This window comes from Lissotriton vulgaris, chromosome 4_1, assembly GCF_964263255.1.
Source record: "Lissotriton vulgaris chromosome 4_1, aLisVul1.2, whole genome shotgun sequence".
Classification (NCBI taxonomy): Eukaryota; Metazoa; Chordata; class Amphibia; order Caudata; family Salamandridae; genus Lissotriton; species Lissotriton vulgaris.
The window spans coordinates 488,221,187-488,243,783 of NC_141691.1; the positions used below are offsets into that span (position 1 = coordinate 488,221,187).

The 22,597-nt window shown below is 41.8% G+C and overlaps 1 protein-coding gene across 1 annotated transcript in view; it reads right to left on the reverse strand.

Annotated features, from left to right (window-relative positions):
- Positions 1-22,597, reverse strand: part of FRMPD3 (FERM and PDZ domain containing 3) — a 786,479-nt gene that overhangs the window by 90,249 nt on the left and 673,633 nt on the right. The window contains exon 12 of the mRNA XM_086964646.1: positions 9,635-9,779. Within this exon, the coding sequence (XP_086820772.1) occupies positions 9,635-9,779 (145 nt within the window). The remainder of the gene's footprint in view (positions 1-9,634; positions 9,780-22,597) is intronic.

Consider the following 22,597-nt stretch of genomic DNA (forward strand, 5'->3'; position numbering starts at 1 on the left):
ACCCTATTGGAAGCAATCCACTTGCCCACAGAATTGGCAGTAGTCAAATGTGCTGCTCACAAATCTGGTAATGACGATGTGACAGCCGGAAACCGATACGCTGACCAAATTGCCCAGTACTGCGCCCGGTACAAAATGTCCCTGAAAATTAAATTATGGGGGGGCGGAAACAGCTGCCAACTTATGGTGTTTGAGAATGTATCTTCCTGGAAGTAACTGAGAGAGTTGCATCAAGCAGCAGATGAGGATGAAAAAGCCAGATGGGAGACTGAGGAATGCCAGCTCAGGGAAAGGGATGGTATCTTGGTTGATAAGACCGGTGTGCCTGTGTTGCCAGACAGTATGGCTGCCCCAATGGTGCGGATGATTCATGGAGATACCCATATTGGAAGGGATGCAATGTGCCGTGTGTTTGACAAAGTGTTCTACAATTCAACGTTCAGAAATATCGCGGATATGCTCTGCCAGAGGTGCCTAGTGTGTCAGCAGTTCAATGCAGGAAAGAGGACTGTGGTAGCGCAAAGCACAATTGGAAAGGCAGAAGGCCCCTTTGTCAGACTACAGGCAGATTTTATACAGTTGCCCATGTGTAAAGGATACAGATATGTCTTGGTAATAGTTTGCCTATTCTCAAGGTGGGTGGAAGCATACCCAGCAAAGAAAAACGATGCCATTACAGTGGCTAAGTTGTTACTCCGAGAGCTAATACCTAGATTCGGTTTTCCAGAGACAATTGAAACAGACAGGGGTGGGCACTTTGCCAACGAAATCCTAAAAGAACTCTATACAGCATTCAAGATTGAGCCTAAGCTGCACTGTGCATACCGTCCGGAGGCTTCTGGAATAGTCGAACAAGTGAATGGCACTATAAAGTCAAGATTGGCCAAAATGTGTGATTCCACAAAATTGAACTGGATAGAAGCTTTGCCCCTTGTCTTAATGGGATTGAGGAGCATCCCAAACCGAAAGACAGGCCTGAGCCCCCATGAAGTACTAATGGGAAGAGTGATGCGACAGGCATGGGTACCTGGACACAAACTGCTGAGTATTTCTGATGATTTGGTGCTAGAATACTGCAGGCAGCTGGGTGACCAAGTGTGTTCTATCTCTCACCAGATTGGAGAGACTGCTGACGAATGGCCAACCACTCCAGCCCATAAACTGAGACCTGGAGATTGGGTGGTGTTGAAGAAACACACCCGGAAGTGTTGCCTTGGACCAAAGTGGGGGAAACGGAGGCAAGTGATCCTTGTAACTACCACTGCGGTAAAGTGTGCTGGAGTACCGAAGTGAATTCATGCCAGCCATACCAAGAAGGTAACCGAAGAAGAGGCGGCTGAGGCTGAAGGTGGTACAGCTGAAGAGACTCCAGGCGAGGGTCTGGATCTAGCTGACGTAATACTGCCGAGCACCAGTCAAGACGAGTGGTTTCCAGCCGACGACCTGATTCTTGATCCAATAAGAACCAGAAAATATTCCTACCTAGATAGAGAGTGGGATAGTGAGGGTGAGACAGGATTAGAAGAAGAAGGTCAGGTTATCGAGAATCACATCAGACCTGATCAGGAAATAGGCCAAGTAGGGACAGACCAAGTCATCGACACTCCTCCAGAGACTACAGAAACTGGAAAGGGACAGATAGTAATTAAAGCTGAAGTTCATGCGGAAGAAAATGAAGGGGTCGAAGTGCATGAACAGGAACAGATAGAAGTAGACGAACGTGTTCAGGAAGCAGAGCCCAAATTGGCTGAAAATCAAGATCAAATACAAAGTATACCTGAACAAGGCCAGCTTAGAAACCAGGCAGAAGAAACTAATGAAAGGCCTGGAACTAGTCAGACAGGAAGGGAAAAGGACACTGCCAAAACAATAGTGCCACAACGGAGTGAAAACAAAAGAATTCACGAGGAAGGCCAAGTTTCCTCGACTACTAAAAGGCTCAAGAAGAAAGATAAACCAAAGTATATAAAGAGGCTGAAACTAAGACTGAAAACTGTAGAAGAGAAACTAGAAGACCGAAAAAGAGCTGCTAGTGAAAGACAAAGAGACGGAGCTCAGCAAAATAGACGCAGTACCAGAGCAAAGAAACTAAATAAAAACTATCGGAGTCCTGAATGGACCTTTTTGGTGTTGGAAGAGATTGACGACCCTGAAGAAAGTGACAGAAGCGATCAAGACTCGATCGAGGATCAGAGCTCTGAGGTAGAAGACCCACCCTGAAAGGTGAAACTGCGTGAGCCTCTTGTAAAAAGAAACAAAGAGGGGTTGGAAAGCCACCTGTAAGCAAAAATGTCTGATTCAAGTGTAAATGGAAGACCTAGAGGGAATTGTTGTAAAACTTGCTGTAAGATATGCTTATGCAGTGTAGCAATAGTTATAGTAGTATGGATAGGACTAACAATCTTTATACCTTTTATGATAAGTAAAGATACTAACCTGAACCCTACTAAACCGATGACCCCAGATTCAGAAGTTGTACATACTGAAGAAACCACAAAGTGTAGAAAGACGTGACAATTCAGTCAGCCTGAGACAAACACGACCTGACTTAGAAGCACTAGATGAGGAAGGACTACATTTTCACCACATGAGGAACCGATCACATTTAAATGTTTATGCAAATCTTCTAGTGCATTATGTAGAGGCTATGGAAATAGAGGATTGTTACGTATGCATGAAGCTACCTACTTCTGTAGCTGAAGGCGTGACCTACCATCATTTACCCCTGACCTATGGAATTTCCTGTAGTATATTAGCAAGCTTATTTTATAGAAGCACTTTACAGTACTATTATTCAAACACTGACGTGATTTTTTCTGAACTGCCTATTCAGGGGCACCTGAATATTGTGCATGTCAGAAGTGAGGTGACTCGTTACATGGGAGAATACTTTCTGACTATAGGTGACATAGATTTGAATGAAGCTCGAAGAGATAATTTGACTTGCTCATTACATGAGCAAGAGAAAATGTTCTTGAAAATGGCAGAAAAGAGAAGGGAGGGTTTCCAGAGAAAGGCCAATGATAAGAAACAGAAAACTCCTAAATGGGCTGAAAACATGGAGGGCACCTCAAATGGCGAAGGAAGTCCTGCGCTGTTGTTGGATTTTGAAGGAAAAGGGAAACTCTGTCTTCATAGAGAAAAGACTAGTTACTATAACAATGTATTCCTCGGTTCCAGCGAATGCGAGCATAATTACAAGGTAATTGGAGGTTGGGGTTTCAAAAATGGGTCAGAACCTGTGTTTCCCGGAATTTATTATATATGTGGAAACAAGGCTTATTTCAAATTGCCGGATCACTGGTATGGAAGCTGCTATTTTGGCATTGTCTTCCCGAAAATATACCATGTGAATAACGCTGCTGGAAGCAATGAAAACACTAATGGCTTAGTGCGTAGTAGGCGTGAAAGTGTAGGAGAAATTATAGGTGATATATTTAGGGCACTGATACCTGGAATGGGGGTAGTTCTGAATACTCATCGTATCTGCAAATTGTCTACAGTAGTGGATCGGTTATCAACTGACACTGCTGCTGGATTCCTGCTGGTCAATACTGAAATGGTTGCGATCAGATCAATGGTTTTAAAAAATCGCCTTGCTCTTGATACCTTATTGGCAAAAGAGGGCGGGGTCTGTAGAATGCTGAAGGCGCAACATTGTTGCACTTACATTCCAGATAAAAGCGTAGAAATTAAGAAATACGTACAAAACATAACTAGTTTGGAAAAAGAACTTAAACCATTGGAGGTTGATAGTGCCTGGAAGAGACTGACTGATGGTCTCTCTTCAGTAGGTGGTTGGTTTACTAACATAGGCCGCAGTCTAGTGGGAAAGATACTGATGCCAATAGCTGGAATTAGTCTGATTGTGTTCATTATAATAATTTGCTGCAAATGTCAAAAGTGTAGAAAAAAGTACACGGTGAATAAAAGAGGAGTCAAAAGAAATATTGATGAACTCGAATTAGAGGAATTAAGGAGCCAGATCTATAAGAAGGCTAAAGGTTCCCATCCCAATAAAGATGCTGAAAAACGGCTTAACAATAAATTTGTTGAGATAGAGATGAGTGAGATGTGAGAAAAATGAAGTTGGCATCTGTTTCCATTAATAGTGATGATAGGAAATATCATCAAAGAGGGGATTGATGGAGTGAGAATTCGCACGTAAAGCGACTTGCTCCTTCTCATGAACCTCGTTAACTTGTAATAGTACTAAACACTCTTGTTCGTCACTAATATCACACTTTTACAGTACACGCGGGTGTCCTAGAGATGCTTGCATATGTGTTTACTAACCGTAACACCGCTTGCATACTACAGAATGGCCGCTTCGCAGAAATTCAGTCTGCGCATGCGTCGGTCATACCCATGTGATGTGACGCACTCGCAGATTTGGAGGGAGAAGTTCGCTCATGCGCATTGTAGCTGATATGGCCGCTTATTTCTAACCATGTGTCCTGCTTGCCTACGCTGCTTTGCATTTCTATCTATTCCTGCATAATCATTAATCGCTATAGTTATTTTGAAGTAAGGGGTGCAGTGCAGAATATCATGGTGTACAGTGTATTCTATTTTTCTGTGTTATTAATTTGTTTTCGCTTACTTTTCATGTACCACGCATCCATGGGCCTGGGTGAGGGAATAACTCCATATTGAAACCTGTTCCGACCCTGTCACGTGATGAGGGAAAACCCACACAGCGCAGAAGCAGAACCAAGCCAGCTGGCTTCTGAAGCAAGATGCGCCTGGGAACACACCTCGGTCCTGGGAGAAGATGCTGAAATCCACCTAAAATTGTTACAATTGTTTCTGTCCACTGTATGCACCATTGTCTTCCTCTACACGTATGCCTGGGAACATGAATGTAAGGGGCGGGTATAAAATTTTAATATTCATCATGGGAACGTAGAATTTTAGGAGGTAATAATGACCTAATCGCCTCTCCTGACCAATCATAAGTTGGGACCCTGTCACTTGCAACATTTGTGGGTGGTCTGGGGACCCAGAAAGGGTATATCTAGCCTAGTTAGTTAGTGAAAATTGTCCGACTTGTCCGAATAGCTGACCTGTCACCGACCCCACGACTCTATAGGTGATTGATACAGAGAGCTGCGGAGCGCTCTGTCCGAATTTACCACAAACTCCAAGGGGTGGAAATAGTACTAAGTGCTGGCGAAGCACTTTGCTGGGAGACTCGAGAACCCAATCGGGGTTATTGGCGGATTCTGTGCAGTGAGGGGGTAGCGCAGGCGTTGCATCCGAAGCTGCAGGTGTTGGTCGTGCCCTTTGGTGAGCCCAGTCCTGACCCAAATCCCGAGGGGTATCCTGTCCTGATTTTCCGTGAGCTGTACCTGCTCACCTACTGGCATCCTAAATCCTTGAGGGTCCTTGTCCTCGTCCTTTCCCGAAGCTGACCCGTGGCCAGGGTTAGTCCTCATTCCCGTCTTAGGTAAATATACCCGTGGGTGTCCGTCTACTATCCTTTCCTTCCTGCTCTTTAATAAAGCCTCTATGCCCATGATATTTCTCTCTGATCTCTCCACTGATGCATTTGCAAATTGATTGTTAGCATGTTCCACTTTTTCCCTTCCCTGTAGGGCATATCGAAACTGTTTTTTGCTTAAATAAAGTGTGATGAATATTTAGGAATTAAGTTAGATAGACTAAGATTAGGGTTTGAATCACTTATAGGCTATAGAACTTCACCAACTAATGTGTTTTGAATTTACCGTCCTTAGTTTAGGCCTAACTGAATAGCATGTTCCCTGTTACCCTTACCCTATAGAAACTCAGTTGCCCTCAATGGTGTTGTCCCTCATGCATAGCAACATAATCTTTGTGATTCTGCTTTTTGATGTTTTTATCAGCATTTGCCTTATACTTTTGTCACTTTAAACTTTACATTCTTATATAAAGACTTTAAAACGCCTCAGGTGTCTGTGGTCATTCAGAAAAGGTACAATTGATGTTATGTGAATAGACTAAGTGTTTTAGAAGAATAATCACCTGTCCTCGACAGCTCCTGATCCATCAGGAGGAGTAAGTGCCTGTGGTAAGTCAGGTACCATGGTAATAGTGTTACAGGAAACACACATAGAATACTGATAGTGGCGTGTAAAATCACCCGACTTATAAAATTATATTTGTAATCACGTCATGGGCCCAAGTGCGTGAAAATCTGGTAAACTTTGAGCCGGGTGACCTGCGCGCTCTATCAGGTAAAAGTGTTCGAATTCCATAAACAGAAGTGTATTTGCATCTGACCTCAGGGTGTTTATACAGTGGTCAACAATCAATCAATCAATCAAGCATTTGTAAAGAGCACTACTCACCCGTGAGGGTCTCAATGCGCTAAGGGTTGGGGGAATGCTGCTACTGTGCGAAGAGCCAGGTCTTGAGGTCAGTAGGTCTTGGGTCTGCCGTAGGCGGATAGGGAGGGTGTTCTATGTCTTGGCGGCGAGGTGGGAGAATGATCTGCCGCTGGCTGTCACTCTTCGGATGCGGGGGACAGTGACAAGGGTGTGGTCGGCGGAGCGGAGCTGGCGGGTGGGGGTGTAGAAACTGAGTCGGCTGTTGTAGTACGCTGGTCGGGTGTTGTGGAGTGCTTTGTGTGCATGGGTGAGGAGCTTGAAGGTTGTCCTCTTGTTGATGGGGAGCCAGTGCAGGTCTCTCAGGTGGGGTGTGATGTGGCTGTGGTGAGGGATGTCGAGGATCAGGCGTGCGGAGGCGTTGTGGATGCATTGGAGCCGTTTCAGGAGTTTGGCCGAGGCTCCTACGTAGAGGGCGTTTCCGTAGTCCAGTCTGCTGCTGACGAGGGCCTGGGTGACCGTCCTTCTTGTTTTGGAGGGGATCCACTTGTAGATCCTGCGGAGCATGCAGAGGGTGTTGAAGCAGGAGGAAGAGATGGCGTTGACCTGCTTCATCATGGAGAGGGTAGAGTTGAGGATAACCCCTAGGTTGCGTGCATGATCGATGGGCGTTGGAGCTGTTCCTAGTGCAGTTGGCCACCAGGAGTTGTCCCAGACCGAGGGGGTGGATCTGAGGATGAGGACCTCCGTGTTGTCCAAGCTCAGGTTCAGTCGGCTGTTTCTCATCCAGTCAGCGACAGCCTTCATTCCCTCATGGAGGTTGGTTTTGGCGGTGTGGGGGTCTTTGGTGAGGGAGAGGATCAGCTGGGTGTCATCGGCGTAGGAGATGATGTTGCGGTCATGCGACGTGGGCGAGCGGTGCCATGTAGATGTTGAACAGCGTTGGGCTGAGGGATACGCCCTGGGGTACGCCGCAGATGATCTTGGTGGCTTCAGAGCGGAAGGGTGGGAGGCGGACGGTCTGTGTTCTGCCGGAGAGGAAGGAGGTCATCCAGTACAGGGCCTTCTCTTGGATCCCGGCATCATGAAGGCGAGTTTGTAGTGTGGCAGACCGCGCCGATGGCGGCTGACAGGTCCAGGACACGCCTTCCGCCATTGATTGCCCCTCCCAAAATTTGCAGCTTGCACACACACACACCTAGCTGTCACAATCTGACAGTGTATACTTTAGGAATGGTTAAGGCCAGGTATCGGGAGACACTACCCATTCACTCCTTTATAACTGCAAAATCCGTCACAGAGGAGGAATTCTCCATGGCTGCGCCTTGCGTTGCGACTTTAGGTGTCGCATTGTGATCCATAATGTCCATTATGAATCGCAATGCTCTGGTCGGATACAATAGCTGTGTGTAAGCTAAGTCCTTGAGCATCAGGTCCCTTGTCAAAGAGAGTTCCTATGTCTCCTAGCTGAGAGACAGAACACATTTGCTCATTATTTGTGGCCATAACTACATGATCACAATCACGACTTTCCACTTCTCATGTTTTCTATTTTTTTGTAACACAATTCTGAACATAATGTCCTGTTAAAATGCTCTGGCAAAAAACAGGACCGCCTCCAACTCTCTGTATATACCATTCAAGCAAAGCAGATGTCTACGAGGAACAATGTAGAAAAATACATAACATAACATAATTGCCAGCTATTTGGCTTCAAAAGGTGGTTTGAAGTTTTTATCTTTGTCCTCTAATAGAGGAGAAGTGAAAGAGGATACTCAAGGACATGTTTTATGTGAACAAACTTACCAAGGTCCTTACTCTAATGTGGATGCACAGCATTTCAATCTTTTAAGGGAAAAAATGGAATCAAATATAAATCTAATCTCATAATACTCTTTTACAATGTGAAAACTCAATTCAGCCAATTTGAACTCTGGTGTCTTATAAAAAGATTTCATACCTTATTTTATGGCATGTGACAGGTTTCCTCCAGGGTCACACACTCTGCTCGACAAATAGGCAAAGGTGCTTTCTGCATTTGCAACAAATTAAAGTTATTCTTTTTACTATGTTTCCATAACAGGTCATAGATATGTATATGTTTTTACAAGTTTAAATATAAAAGATGGGACTACAATTTTGGTGTATTCAGTTTGTTTATTTTTTTGCACAGTTTCCAAAATCAGTGGGCTTCATATTTTAACAAAGGCTATTTATCTCTTGAATGAGAAAAGTATTTCTCTTAACTCTCCCATACAAAAATAAAATGACGTACAAAACATCTGTCACCCATGTCTTGAACGTTTTCACAATCCGTGTCTTCTGTTTTTGCACAGGTGTAAAACGCTTCATACAGTATGGACTAGGGTTGTATATGTTTGCACTGTTTGTTCTTTTTTACACATGCAAAAACAAATTGAATGAGGCAACATTTATTTCTGCATTTATTTCTGCAGTAGTGCAAGGACCTGCAGAAATAAATGTTGCCTCATTCAATATGTCTAACACCAATTTGATAATATTGTACTTTAATTCACAGTTTTCAACATCCTGAAGTGTGAGAGTTTAGTGCACAGCACCAGAGATCATAAGATCCCCAGTGCGATAATGTATACGAAGATGTGAACCTGTGCAAACAAGGTAAACACATCCATGCTGCACAATCTTTCTACGAGTGTAACAATACATGGTCAAAGATCACTCAGCTGAACACAAGAAGAGGCAAACTGGCGATCCAAGTATGAAGGATGGGATAATGCCTGGGCATAGACGTTTTCCATGTTTTTGATTAAGTAACAACAATCAGTGCAGAATCAGTTTGCTCCATTTGTAGCAAACATTATTCGTGAACCGCTTTTCATTGTTAAAAACACAAACAAACAGAGTTAGAAGTAATAGACGTTCCATTCATCGTCTTCTAGAATTTGACCGTTCCTTCCCCCTGGTGCAACATATGTTAGTTATTTGGAGTCAACCACTATCTTTTTACCCTATCTTTTGTATGATCAAATCAGCAATAACGATGCAAATAGATCAGCACCATTTATACCAGAAGCAAACTTTCATAATATGAGTGCCAGACTATTACAGAAATATATAAATTCAGTTGCAACTGGGGGATCACGAAGTATATTAATGTACAACTATGTGCAATGTGAAGGTGATTATTGTAAACAAACACAATGATACAATATAAACAGAGAAACAGGGTCATCAAGGCAGAAAGTACCGCCACCCACAACCTAAAAGTCCTAGACATTGACATTTATGCTGGGGAATTGATCCACTCTTATCAATACAGAAGAGAAGCTGAGAGTGAAACATACCTGCCTTGAATATCTGAGGAGGAAGTGGCTGGCTTGCTGTTTTATAAAATATCACCTTTTTGGGATCCACGAGCAGCTGGTAATAACCTGCGATCAGGCATGCGAAGCTCGTTGCTTCTGGCCACTCCATCAAAAAGACAAGAGGCTGAAAGACAGAATCAGAAGATAACTGAGTCACACCAGCTGACTGAACAATCTTTATCTACCTGTGGGGTGCAGGGTTACTGTAGAAAAGGAATCATTCTTATTGGTCCCTGAGTGAGGTGTAATAGACGAATGAACCAATCAAACATCAGAATTTCACTTTTGGCAACTAGATATAGCTTTGCCAGTTAATTTAGGACGGCTAAAGTAGACCTAGTAAATAATATTGTATTCATTTCTTAGAGTCGAAAGAGCACAGAGGACCAACACGACTATTACATATGGCTGGAGTGGTAACATTTGGGTATGCATTGATGAAACATTCCTAGGTAGTGTAAAGAGTTTTGGGCTCCCTTGAGAGTCTCCTGGATATTGCCGGTCACCATGTGACCACTCCCTCTAAATGGACTGTCCAAACCACAACTATCTCACTACCTTACAAATGCCTCCCTAGGCATTTCCAGTGCAGCTTGCATAAGGATAGGTGGGGGGAAGGTCAGATCATAGGCTAAGGGATTGTTCAGACCAACAGGAGCAAACACTTAGGTAACTGAGGTGTAAGGTGGAGTTGTTCCCACTTAAAAAGGTCAAGAGATTCAAATCTTTACAACTATGTGAAATGTCATGGATAATAAAACAATACGGAATCAAAAAAACACTATGTCAAGATGGTTGGTACACTAAAGGAAGAGATGCTCAGCACATGTACCAGGTGGCCGCAGTTGAGCAGGGCAATATCACTCAACGGGTATGGAAAACTCACCAATCACATACAAAGCGGTCAAAGGAGGGAAAAGGGAAAGTAAGAGCAGTGCATGTTTGTCACAGCTGAACGTTCATGGTATAAAGAGCAGGAGTAGGCAACTGTGCTATTCAAGTGGAAGGCTTGAGAGGTTGCTAGAACTGATGCACAATAAAACGGTGAAAATAGAATAGTAGAAACTGAGGGGTGAAGAATTGAAGTGTGCTGCTGTTTGTGACCGGGGGATCTAAAACAAAAGAGTATGCCATATAACAGCAAAACCAATGGACATGACTTTTAATGACAAATATTTCAAGACAACTTAAATCGAAGACCCTTCAATAACAATTTTACATATGATTTATTTGTCACTACATTCATGGCAACATATTACAACATATGAGTAGGAACACTCCCTTTTTGCCTAGTCACTCCTGATGTTTCACCATTAGTTGGGTAATATATTTTTGTGGGTTTTAGACATCAGCTAACACATTTAAATTTAGTACAACTGGCTTATTCCTAATAGGCACATGTATTAAAATAACCATTTCTGACAGGTAACCACCGCCCTTTTACATATTATTTTTTCACTCCTATCTAAACCTTGTAGCCTCAATGATGGGTGCATGGTATTTAACAGTGGAACATATAAAAAATGATACTACCAGGTGCCTACAGTGAGAAGGACCAAAAAGATATTTTCACTATGATAGGCCTAGCTGTCCTATGTAGAAAACCAGAGGGCAGATTAAAATACTAATACTGTGAACTTAGGGAAGGGACCAGCTAGAAAAATAATTGAACAACTATTTTACAAAGTTATTAAACTCCAAGTCAATGTGATATTGCATTTAAAAACATAATAAGGAGAAGTGACTTTAAGAAAGTTACCTTTTTCTTGTCGCCTGAAACTTTTGAAGGCTAATTTACATTAGCTTTCCAGCAGTATCCCAGCCAGGGGTCAGCCTTGAATAGGTGTGAATGAGGTGTGAAATACCCCCTGGGAGCAAATAAAAGTCTGACCTGAATGGGCAGGGATGACTCCTCAAAGCTCAATAGAATATGTAGGATTGTTTTATAGACATATCCTTTCGACCACAGGAGGGGGTGCTATACAAATGTCGTTTTGCCACCAATTTCGTTTTCCCGTGTAACTTAGCATCTTTTAAAGGTGGTGACTTGAACATATTTTTCACTAACACAGCAACATGTCATACACACCTCCATTATAGTTAGACATTGTTGTTCTGTAGTGTGCACTGTTAGTTTCAGGGCACATACTAGAACACAAAGCACTTGCTTTATTTTGTGCTCATATGAGACAATTCTTTAGCCACATCTCAATCTGACGTAGATGCAGAATGACAGCTTTACTTAGTCTTGGTAAAAGAGTTGGCTCCTTTTAATAGCACAGGTCAAATCCTAATTGTCAGGTCTGTTGAACCACACGTAACATGTGGGACACAAGTGAAAGGGGAGAGACAGGATGTTAAGACAGTTCTTGTGTATTCTCTGTCTGGTTGCTAAAGAACCCAGCTTTTTTCCTATGAGACTTCTGACTCTGGGTTTATTTGGGGTACAGTACCTGCTTCTAACTGGATTTTAGTATTAAGTGTGTGAGGACATTACGATTACCACAGTACACTCCCCACACACACCATCAGCCTCAGAGCCCAAGGTTAGTGTGGATGAATTTCTTTGCCATCTTTGATTTGATATGACACATTTCAATTTGGGCCTGTTTGCAGTAAGGTCAGGGTCTGTGAACTTGTATCCCAAAGGTTAAGGAGGACCAGGAGTTAACCCACCCATTAGCTTGTGCCAGGCATACATGTGGCACCACCAGGCACCAGTAACCTTTTCTGGACTGGTGGAAGATCAAAGAAAGTCTGTACCTGATCCCACGTGTACCCAGGACAAAGAATTAGGCTTCAAGAGTCAATTAGCTGACCTCCTGTGAGTCTGTTAATGCATCTCCTGAGGGGCTGGGGGCTTTAGAAATTTAGTCATGTGGTAGATTGCGATTTAAAATACTCAGCGCCTGATTTAGACTTTGGCGGAGAGGGTACCCTGTTGTAATGGTGACAGAGTACCCTCTTCACCAATTCAAATTGTTGCCCGCCTCATTTAGAGTTGGGGAGAACTTCAGTATGTAAATGGCAGAGACCACACTGTTTCCCGCGCCTATGTACACCTCCAATGGCTTTTGAGGTTAAGCCATGTGTCTGCCCACCATATTTAGAGTAGGCAAACATAGGGCCAATACTTGCTTCTATGTACTGCCATACAAAACGTGGCAGTATGTGGAAGCAAAGACCTTTACATGGCCCCCAACCCATGAGAGAAAACTTTTTCTAATTTGGTTAGGAATTTCGATTGTTTAGCATTTTGACTTTATTCCTGTTTTAGTACTCCTTAGATACTTTACACATTGTCTCAACTTGGGTGCTGTATGCCATAGATACCAGGGGTTGAGCTCAGGTTGATTTAGTTACTTTAAGGGTTCACCCTTACAAGAGTTGTGAATATACCTTTAGGTGGGCAGTTGCCACCCCGAATAATAATCCAATTTCTTAATATGCTTTTATCTGAGACAAATATACATACAACCTCAATGTTTCTTTTTTCCTTCCCTAAAGTTTGGTCCAATTTCAGAAGAAAATTACTTTTATAAAGCAAGGAATAAAGGGATTCCTAGCAAACCTCAATTGGCAGGCTGTTCTATAGTCTTGCAGGTAAGGACCTGCATTTCCACCAAGATTCACAGAAGTGGTCAAATGTTCTTGAAAGTCCTTGAAACTTGGCCAACAAGTCTACCATTAGATTCTTCTTTTATGATATTTTTGGCTACAGCTGCATTACAAATTACAACGAGACTGAGTGGGCTAAACTTTGTAATGAAAAAAAGAATAGCAAAATGCCCTCCTCCCCCCCCCGAACATCTGCCATTGGATTTTTTAGCAACTCTTCAATAAGTTTGCTCAGTGCATACCCCTTGTCCTTATGGATTCAGAACCGCTCAGATGTCTAAGCAGTGCCATTTTTTTAATGGGGAATGGCCAGAATTTGCCATTTCAAATATATACACTGAAGACATTTTCGTATATGATATTTTTCAAAGAACAAATACCCCTAGTTTAAGGCTGAATAACACTATTGATGCTTCTGGTTGAAAGGGGTCACGTCAATTACATAAACTGCAATACGTTGTGTTGAGAAAAGGCAAATTACCCACTTTTTACAACATTGGTACTAGGATGACACCCGACACTTCTATGGCAGTTGAAATCTTGTTGAGTGATAGTATACTTTAAGGAGCAGGTTGTAAAATTGGAATGCAGCCAAATGTTTGATGTTGACCAATGTACATTCCGTAATCACTAACAGATAATGGTTCCAGTGGTTGTATGATTAATTTAGTTGCACAGAAAGCTGTCAGGATATGCTCTAAAAACGTTCTACCGGTCAACACCCTTGATTCACATAGACTACCCGCAATGCAATACTAAGGACCGTAATTCCACCACTCTCACCCATTCTGCAGCAGGGGATTCACTACATCATTACTTTGTAATGTGGCTGTGTGTAATGAAGTATACATCTGCCACCCCATTCCACTTAATAGGGCAGGAATCAGCTGAACTATTTTATGCATTCAGTGGCAAATGCAGGTATGAAGGTCTGAAGTCAAAGAAAGAAGTCCATCACAGCATTTTCTATTGCAATGGGCATGTGTTGTGGTTGTTGACCCATCAGGGGAAAGGGGTAACAATTCTACAAATAGTAGTAGAGCCAGGTTATCAGGCCTCTACGAAAGGCACTTTCAGATTCTTCTGCGCGTAGTGAAGGAAGAAGTGTGTTCCAATTTTTAGCAGCCAAGTAGCCAAATGAGCGCGCACCCATCCTCTTCCTTTTGATTTTTGGGACTTTGAGCAAATGGGCTCCTGTTGATCTCAACTGACAAGTAGGATTGTAAGGGGTCAGGAGATCAAGCAGGTAGCTTGGACCTTTCCCCTGTAGACTCCGGTGACAAAAGCACAGGGCTTTGAAAATAATTAGCTTAATAACGGGTAGCCATTTAAGGGTGTCAAGGGCTTTCGTTGCTGAAGTTCGCTTGGGAAGATTAAGGACCAGGTGTGCTGCTGCATTCTAAATGCGTTGCAGCCGCTGCAAGCTTCCTTTTGATGGTCCCAAATAAAGGACATTACCATAGTCCAGTTGGGAGGTCACAAGAGTGTGAACTAGCGTTTTCCTCACTGAGGCTGGAAGGATGTCCGAGGTTTTCCTCAGCATTTTAAGGATACCAAAGCATCTCCCTACAACCTTTGTTGTGTGGTTCTCGAATGAAAGTTTCAAATCGAGCCACACTCCTAGATTTTTTACTTCAGTTTGGGAGCTGGCATGGATTCCAGCCTCTGGGGACACCAGGCCGAACACTAAATGGAAGGGGCTTTTCCTATGACCATCACCTCCGTCTTCCTGCCATTCAACTTCAGGCAGTTGATCGACATCCATGAAGCTAGGTCTTTTAGACAGGAGGAGAACTGCGTAGCTGGCTCGTTTGAGTCCTGGGCCATGGTCACTACCAGATGGGTGTCATCCGCATATGACACTATAGTAATCTTGTATTTTTCCACAATATCTACCAAAGGGCTGATATAATGGTTAAAAAGGGTCGGGCTCAGAATAGAGCCTTGTGGAACACCTTGTAGGAGTTCCATTTGTGAATGCCCTTGTGAGTCACTGGTTGGTTGAAGTGTGTTTTGAGCCCCTATGTCCCTCAGAGCTTGCAAAGAATCACAGTGTTTGCACTGTGAGTTGCAATGGCACCTACAGTCTGCAATAGACATCTCTGCATTGAACATTATTACTGCATTTGCATGGTTAACTTTACTGGCTTTGTGAATACAAGGTGTGGAAGAGGCCTCTAAATTGCACATTTTAATGATTAATGATACAAATCTTATAATATAGGCCATTCTGGACAGCAAGGAGTATTGAATGCCGGCTCCAACACGGTCCACTATTGCAGCAGCATCACTTTTAAATTGTATTTTTCAGGCAACTAGCTTTGAGCAATGTTAATTAAAGAGGATTTTGAATCGTTTATTACAACATTAATGCTTTCAAGATCCAATGTTTACTGATCTTTAAGGGTCTTTCAACTAAAGTCATTTGGCCTCTTTTTTTCTTATTTCTACCCGGGCATTTAGTATGGTAAAGTGTGCTCTAGTTTAATTATTATTGCCTAATTATATGGCCATGTGCTTCTAATTATGGCTACAGGCATCTTGTACAGTAATTAGAGAAGATCAAGCTTCCCCACACCGTTAGACTTTAGAAGCACCTATTAACGTCAAGAGTTTGCTGCTAATGAGCTTAAGTAACTTGATAACCAACTTCCAACATTCAGTCAGTCATTTTAAGGCTAACGCCACTTGTACCGGACACTAGAGACCTAACTCTCATACATTGAAATACAGGTGCTCACAGATCGCAGCTGAAGAATATTGCTATGAGACCCAAAAGGAAGGAAGAGAGAAAAGTGCACCCCAGATAGCAGTCCTTTTATATTCTTTATTTTAAGTTCAAGTTTATTGAAACCAAAACATAGAGTCCTTTTATATTCTGATACACATTTCCATCACTGTACGGGTGATGTCAGCAGTGCCCAAAGGTTCAGATTGGTCCTCATCTCAACCCTGCATTGAGCAAAGGGAGGAGCATGCCACCATCCCCAGTCCATGGGCCCTATACAGGAACCCCAGTGATCTTCCCTCTTGGTCCCATTTAGTACATGCCAGAGTGGTGGTAAATTGGAGATTTAAACAGTCCGCAATCGGGAAAAACACAAATGAAACAAACCTTAATTCCAGGGCCTGCAGTTTATCTCACATTCTGGGGAGACTAACTTTGGATCCTTGTCAGCTTAAAGGAAGATATCAAGCAGCTTTTTAGTTCTGGCGCCGGGGTTTTTAGCCATTCATGACAGACAGGCTAGTGCAGCAAATATGAATGAAGAGGATAGACCTTGGAGAGTCCTTCATCTGAAATGCAGTTTTTCCTTTCATCTCTATAGTTAGGGCTGGAAATGGAAGAATTATATGGGGAGCATCCTGTAGCTTCTGAGGCCAGCCATATTGGCCCTAAGAGCATTGGAAGAGGCCAGAGATGTCTGCTTTACATATTCCAATCCATTGTATCAGCCAAATGCAGATGGAAAGGAGTGTGAAGGGGAAGGCATGTGTGAGATCATTCCACTGTGAATTAAGGGTGTACACACTGGGTGTTAAGTTTTCATGTTCTGTATGTTTTCTTTTTACTTAAGTTTGAGCAAAGCAGAGATACATCAAAGCAATACTTCTGTATATCAAGCACATATTATATAAGCACAAAATACCAGCAGCGACCGGTGCATGTAAGCAGGGTCGACAGACTACGGAGTAGGAGTTATTTATTCAATTTGCCCTATTCCGTTGCCTGTCGACATTCTCCCCGACCCTGGCCCACCACACTGCCCCACAGCACGTACCTGCACAAATACAACCATCTTTCGAAGCACAGTCACAATAAAGCACCATGACGTGGCCGCCGGGCTACAGACAAAGCTGTTCAAAGTGCTGTGAATAATGGATAACTAAATACTGTTGTTTCAAAGACATATTTCAAATTATGAAGATATGAGCGGTAGTCTTTTGGAAGTTGTACCAATAAAAAATCAGCCCAGTGTTTGAAAACTCATTTTAAACCATAAACCTGTTTTTTTCCGCAGACCCTAAGCAGAAGTGTAGGTTTCACGCTTGACAACCTGTTGAGTAGCTCTCGAACTGGCAGGTCAACTCAGCATTAGAGAAAACATACATACTCCCAATGAATGCCACAGATAACACATCATTATGAACACCTTCGGGTCATATTGCTTTGGCGAAGGAGATTTCCTGTGCTCATTTTATTTCCCCTGTCAACGCAAAATCATTACTGTATGCTGACAGCTGATATTCTGCACCAGTACTTGTCACTTATTAGGCCTCCAAGCCATCACACACTGTAAGATCGATTTAGATGGACTTCATTGTCAATACACAGAGACTGCTCCATGCTTGGCTAATGTTCTTTGGCACCAACATTTGACTGTGACATTTGAGTGTTTGGCAGACAGGAATCTCTCATAGTTTAATAAAAGCATGCGACATGCATTTACAAAGGAGATTTACTGTTATTTGTCATCAATTAAAACATTAAAAGGTTAAGAGAAATATGACCCATTAAATGGAAAAGTTGCTACAATTTAAGAGAATATCATACCCTGCCTGTTTGTGCTATCATTTTACAGAGATAATTAAAAAAGATGCGAAAAATAATTGATCCAATATATTTGCATTTTCTCCTAGAGAAAAGCAAAGCTTAGTTTTGGTGTTGTGAACCTGTGTTAAGGCTGAATTGTTGTAAATGAGTATCAATCTCTCTCAGCGGTGCATCTGGTGTGTAACACCCTTACAATGCTTAGCGCCCAAATACAATTACTCAGCAGAATTCCCGGTGGCCAGATGTTCTCACGCTCAGGCTAACCATTTATGGAAAAGCTGAGCCAATTTAACCGAAATTGCATAAGGTGTTTTCGGGGGCTGATGGCAATAGCAGAGCCCTGTCCACAACCAATGCCGCTTTCTCCATGGGTAAGTGTGGGAGCCCCTGTCCTGATTAAAGTTGCTGGCCCTGCTTGGCGGAATTCACGGAATGACTTCTAAACCATATTTCCAACCAATTCCTACCATCACATATTTGGCGGGCTAATGGGCTGGTTTAATCTTTGAGCCCAGTAACTTTATTTTTAGATCCTTTATCTATTTGAATTAATATGGCATGGTGTGTTTCTTTGCTTCTAGGCAGAGAAACCTTTGAACTCACTTCCTCTGGAGTTAAGGCGTCTCAGGAACGTCCAGAAGTTTTGGAAACAGATCAAACCCTGGCTATACAGACAGCAATGGACTTTCTTCTTCTATCTATTTACTGGCTCTTAGTGCCAAGTCACCTTATGGGAGGTATGCCCTCTACACATATTGCAAACACATTTAACAAAAGGGTAAAGTGCTTGCTTAAACCACCTTAAGTCTATTCAGTACAGTTTTATTTTAATTGCTTACATGTGGCAGATATTTTGCTTTGTGCATGAGATCCCACAGTAGCAGTGGAAAGCGAACATGCATACTGGCATTGTTCTTGGAAATAAAATTAGACTGTGCCAGTTACACTTTAATTAATTTGTAGCAAGGGGTGTAATTAAATAGCAAGCAAATGGTGCCTTAGTGATAGATAATAGTTAATTTCATCTGAACACTGGAATGAACAGCACTTTTTAGGTCTGGCGTTAACTAAGAACTTTTGTTTTTGAGAACCATCTTTTAAAAAACATACATATTCTTATATAAATGCAGGGGCTTTCAGACAGTCTTCTGAATATCCTTTGGTATATTGTAGTGTCCTTCACATTTCGCTTCTGTCCACCACAGTATACAGCATGGGGCAGCGGGAGTGCCTGAGAAAGCTAATTAACAGATTAGTAAAATGCACTTGACCTAATTTTTCAGTTGCTAACAGTAGGCCTTTAAAGCGTGCACATCAGATCAATGTTTACAAATTTCTTTCTCCATAGAACAGAAAAATTCCATGAATTAGTTTCCAACTGCTGATCTTGCAGATCTGGGACTGTATTATGGAAAATGCCCAGGGGGCTCAATGGGCATTTGCGCCTGCTTTGCGCACCCCTGTGTAATTCTGGTATTAGAAAAGTGCTGCTGATGCTTGTGAGGCCCTTTCTGTTATACACATAGCACTGATGCACATATAGCACCAACGCTATAACCAGAGGATGTTCCCTCATTTCCAGTGGACGTGGAGCTATGTAAATGAGGGAAACCCTTTGCCTTTATGCCCGCGCTGTATTATAGACGAAGACTTTAAAGTAGGGTTCAGCTTTGTCTCTAAGAAATGCTCGCAAAAAAATGGATGGTCCTAAGTATTGAAACCACACTACGACATATTGATAAATTGAAAAAAGAGATTGCTGATTTAGAGAAACAGATTCTTGAGGATCCAGCTACTAGTGATGCTAGGGAATTTCTGAAAAAACTAGAGACAGTGATATCAGAGTTCCAAAGGAATGATATTCTCAAGAAAACCGAGAAACTTCAGAAAGATATTAAAAACTATAGTAGAGAGAACATACTTACCCTTATCTCAAAAAAGACTTTTTCCAGCAAAATCCGAATCAATCAAACTGGATTTCTAAGCATACTACTTTTTCCGACACAGCATCTTCTAGTTCAGACATAGGTTTGGGAGAAGAAATAATCCATCTTTTTTGTCGAGGGGCGAACTGCAACAGCGAGGTCTGACTCGGAACACGAGGAGAGGCTGGTTCAGGAATCAGTACACCCCCGGTTTCCCCCAAACCTGCAACAGCTATTACGAATGGTAAACCCACTGGGAGAGAATAATACTGAGATGAGGACTAACAACTCCGATCCCACCATAGAAATTGTCCCGATTTTTAATCTATCATCTCATGTATTGAGCTCAAAAGAAATTGAGTTGTTGAGCAATGGTTTATTTTTTGTTCAGACACAGAAATGATCCCTTTATGACATATGTTGGAGTATACCGATTCTTTGGAACTCTAAGGGGCAGATGATTCAACATCCAGATTTGCGAATGTCAAATAGCGATTTTTTAGAAATCGCTATTTGAGATTTGCAAATTGGTATGTATGTAGAAGTTCGCATTATTTTTTATTACTTAAAATTCCTTAATTGTGATTAGCAAATTGCGAATCACAATTAAGGAATAATTTCCCATTCATTTCTATGGGCCAGGAGGCCCATAGGAATGAAGGCGGAGTTATTCTCAATTTGCGATTCACAATTTGAGAATCGCAAATTGGGAATAATTTCAAGGGTGCAAGGGTGTCATAAGGACACCCTGATGCACCCCTGAAATTCACATGTGTGCGCATATGGCACACATACATGCCCTAAGGGCATGTATGTGCGCCACATGGCACCTTCACAAATGCAAAAAAGTGCTTTTGTGAAAGAAATCGCAAATAACCACCAACTTGAACTTGGTGGTAATTTGCGATTTCTCAATGAGAAATCGCACAACTTGGGTGCTTCATACATTGCATTTAAGGAATCGCAAAATTTGCGATTCCTTAAATTTAATCGCAAAATAAGGAATTGCAAATTTGTGACTCCTTATTTTGCACTAATATTTGCTACATACATACCATTTAGCGAAAATGACTCCGCAAATCTCCGAAATTCTGCGAATTTTGGCGTTTGCAAAACCATTTGAGCTTCATACATATGGCCCTAAGACTCAAACACTTCTTTAGCAAAAATCCATCACCAATGCAAAATAATGTTAGTGGTTTACAATGTAAGTCCACGTTCTTTCCAGCAGCTAATCTTAAGCCTAAAGAACTGATTACTTTTGAAAATGTCATAGTGACTGAGCTAGAGCAGATGTTCCAGCAAAGAAAATATACCAAATATAATTTCTCAAAAGATCAACAATTCACTCTGAAAACCCTTGCTAGCAGGAATGATGTAATTGTGATACCTGCTGATAAGGGGGGGTAGTATTATCTTACAGGATAAAACTGATTATGATGAGGAAATACTATGACAACTGAACAACAAAGTGAATTATGTCAAATTAGCTAGAGATCCTACAGACAGAATCAGGAAAGACATTCTACATTTGACCTCCCGAGGACTTGAAGGTCTTTGGTTGAGGAAGAAAGAATTTGACTATCTAAATAAAAAAGATTTTATGATACAGGCGTTTTATACGCTACCAAAGATTCATAAGGACAGCCTGCACCCCCCGGGCAGACCAATAGTTGTGGGTTGCCAGTCAATTTTGCAAACTTTGGCAAAATATGTGGATTGTTTTATAAAATCTTTTGTTCCCAATACAAGATCTTACACTAAGGATAGCACTGATGGTATTACCAAACTTGAAGGTCAGCTATATGACGTAGTAAATAATATTCTCATCGCAATGGATATAGAGAGCTTGTATAGAGAAGCTCTCAATGTGATCAAGGACATATTAAATACAAGACAACACCCACATCAGGTTCAAAGTGAATTTATTGTGGATTGTGCTAGAATCGCCCTCGAACACAATTATTTTTTGTTTAATGGAGATTTTTTGGGCCAAATAAAAGGTGTGGCTATGAGTGCTAATTTTGCACCGGACATAGCAAACTTGTATGTAGCCTCCTTTGAAGAGATGGTAATTTACGATAATAATCCCTTCAGTGTACATATAAAAAACTATTTAAGGTACATAGATGATGTATGCTTAATATGGGTGGGCACCCAAGAAGAACCACAGGATTTTCTTTCTTGGCACAATCAGCAGAATATGAATCTACAGTTCACTATGGAAAGTAATCGATACAGTATACGTTTTTTTAACTTAAAAATTTGGATTGATGGAGGTAATTTAGCTGTTAGCCTTTATACAAAACCTATGGCTAGAAACACGCTATTGAAATACAATAGCCATCATCCGGGCAATTTGCGCGATAATCTCTTTTTTTGGGGGCAGTTTTTGCGGATTAAATGCACCAGGAGGGAGCATTATTTTAGAGAGGTAAAAGTGCTAATGGCAAAATTGGTGATGAGGAGTTATCCATACAGATTAGTGAAACATGCAATGAAAAGAGCATGGTATTACGATTGACAAGCACTACTGTATAAAGAAACTGAATTACTACATTTGGGACCGAATCTAATGCAATGAAAAAATTATTCAAAAAAATTGGTACCTTTTAAAGAAAGTGGAACCGCATCTAAAACACCCACGGTTTGCTTTCAAACGAGGGAGGAACCTAAGAGATCATCTAGTTAGAGCATACAATGAACCAATTCCAGCTTTGATTCAAAATATGTGGAGTTTGACACCAGTAACAGGGCATTAGACATGTGGTAATTGTGTAGCCTGCGCTACTACAAGCTTGATGAAAACATGTATTGTGAATGGTAAAGAATGGTGTTTACAAC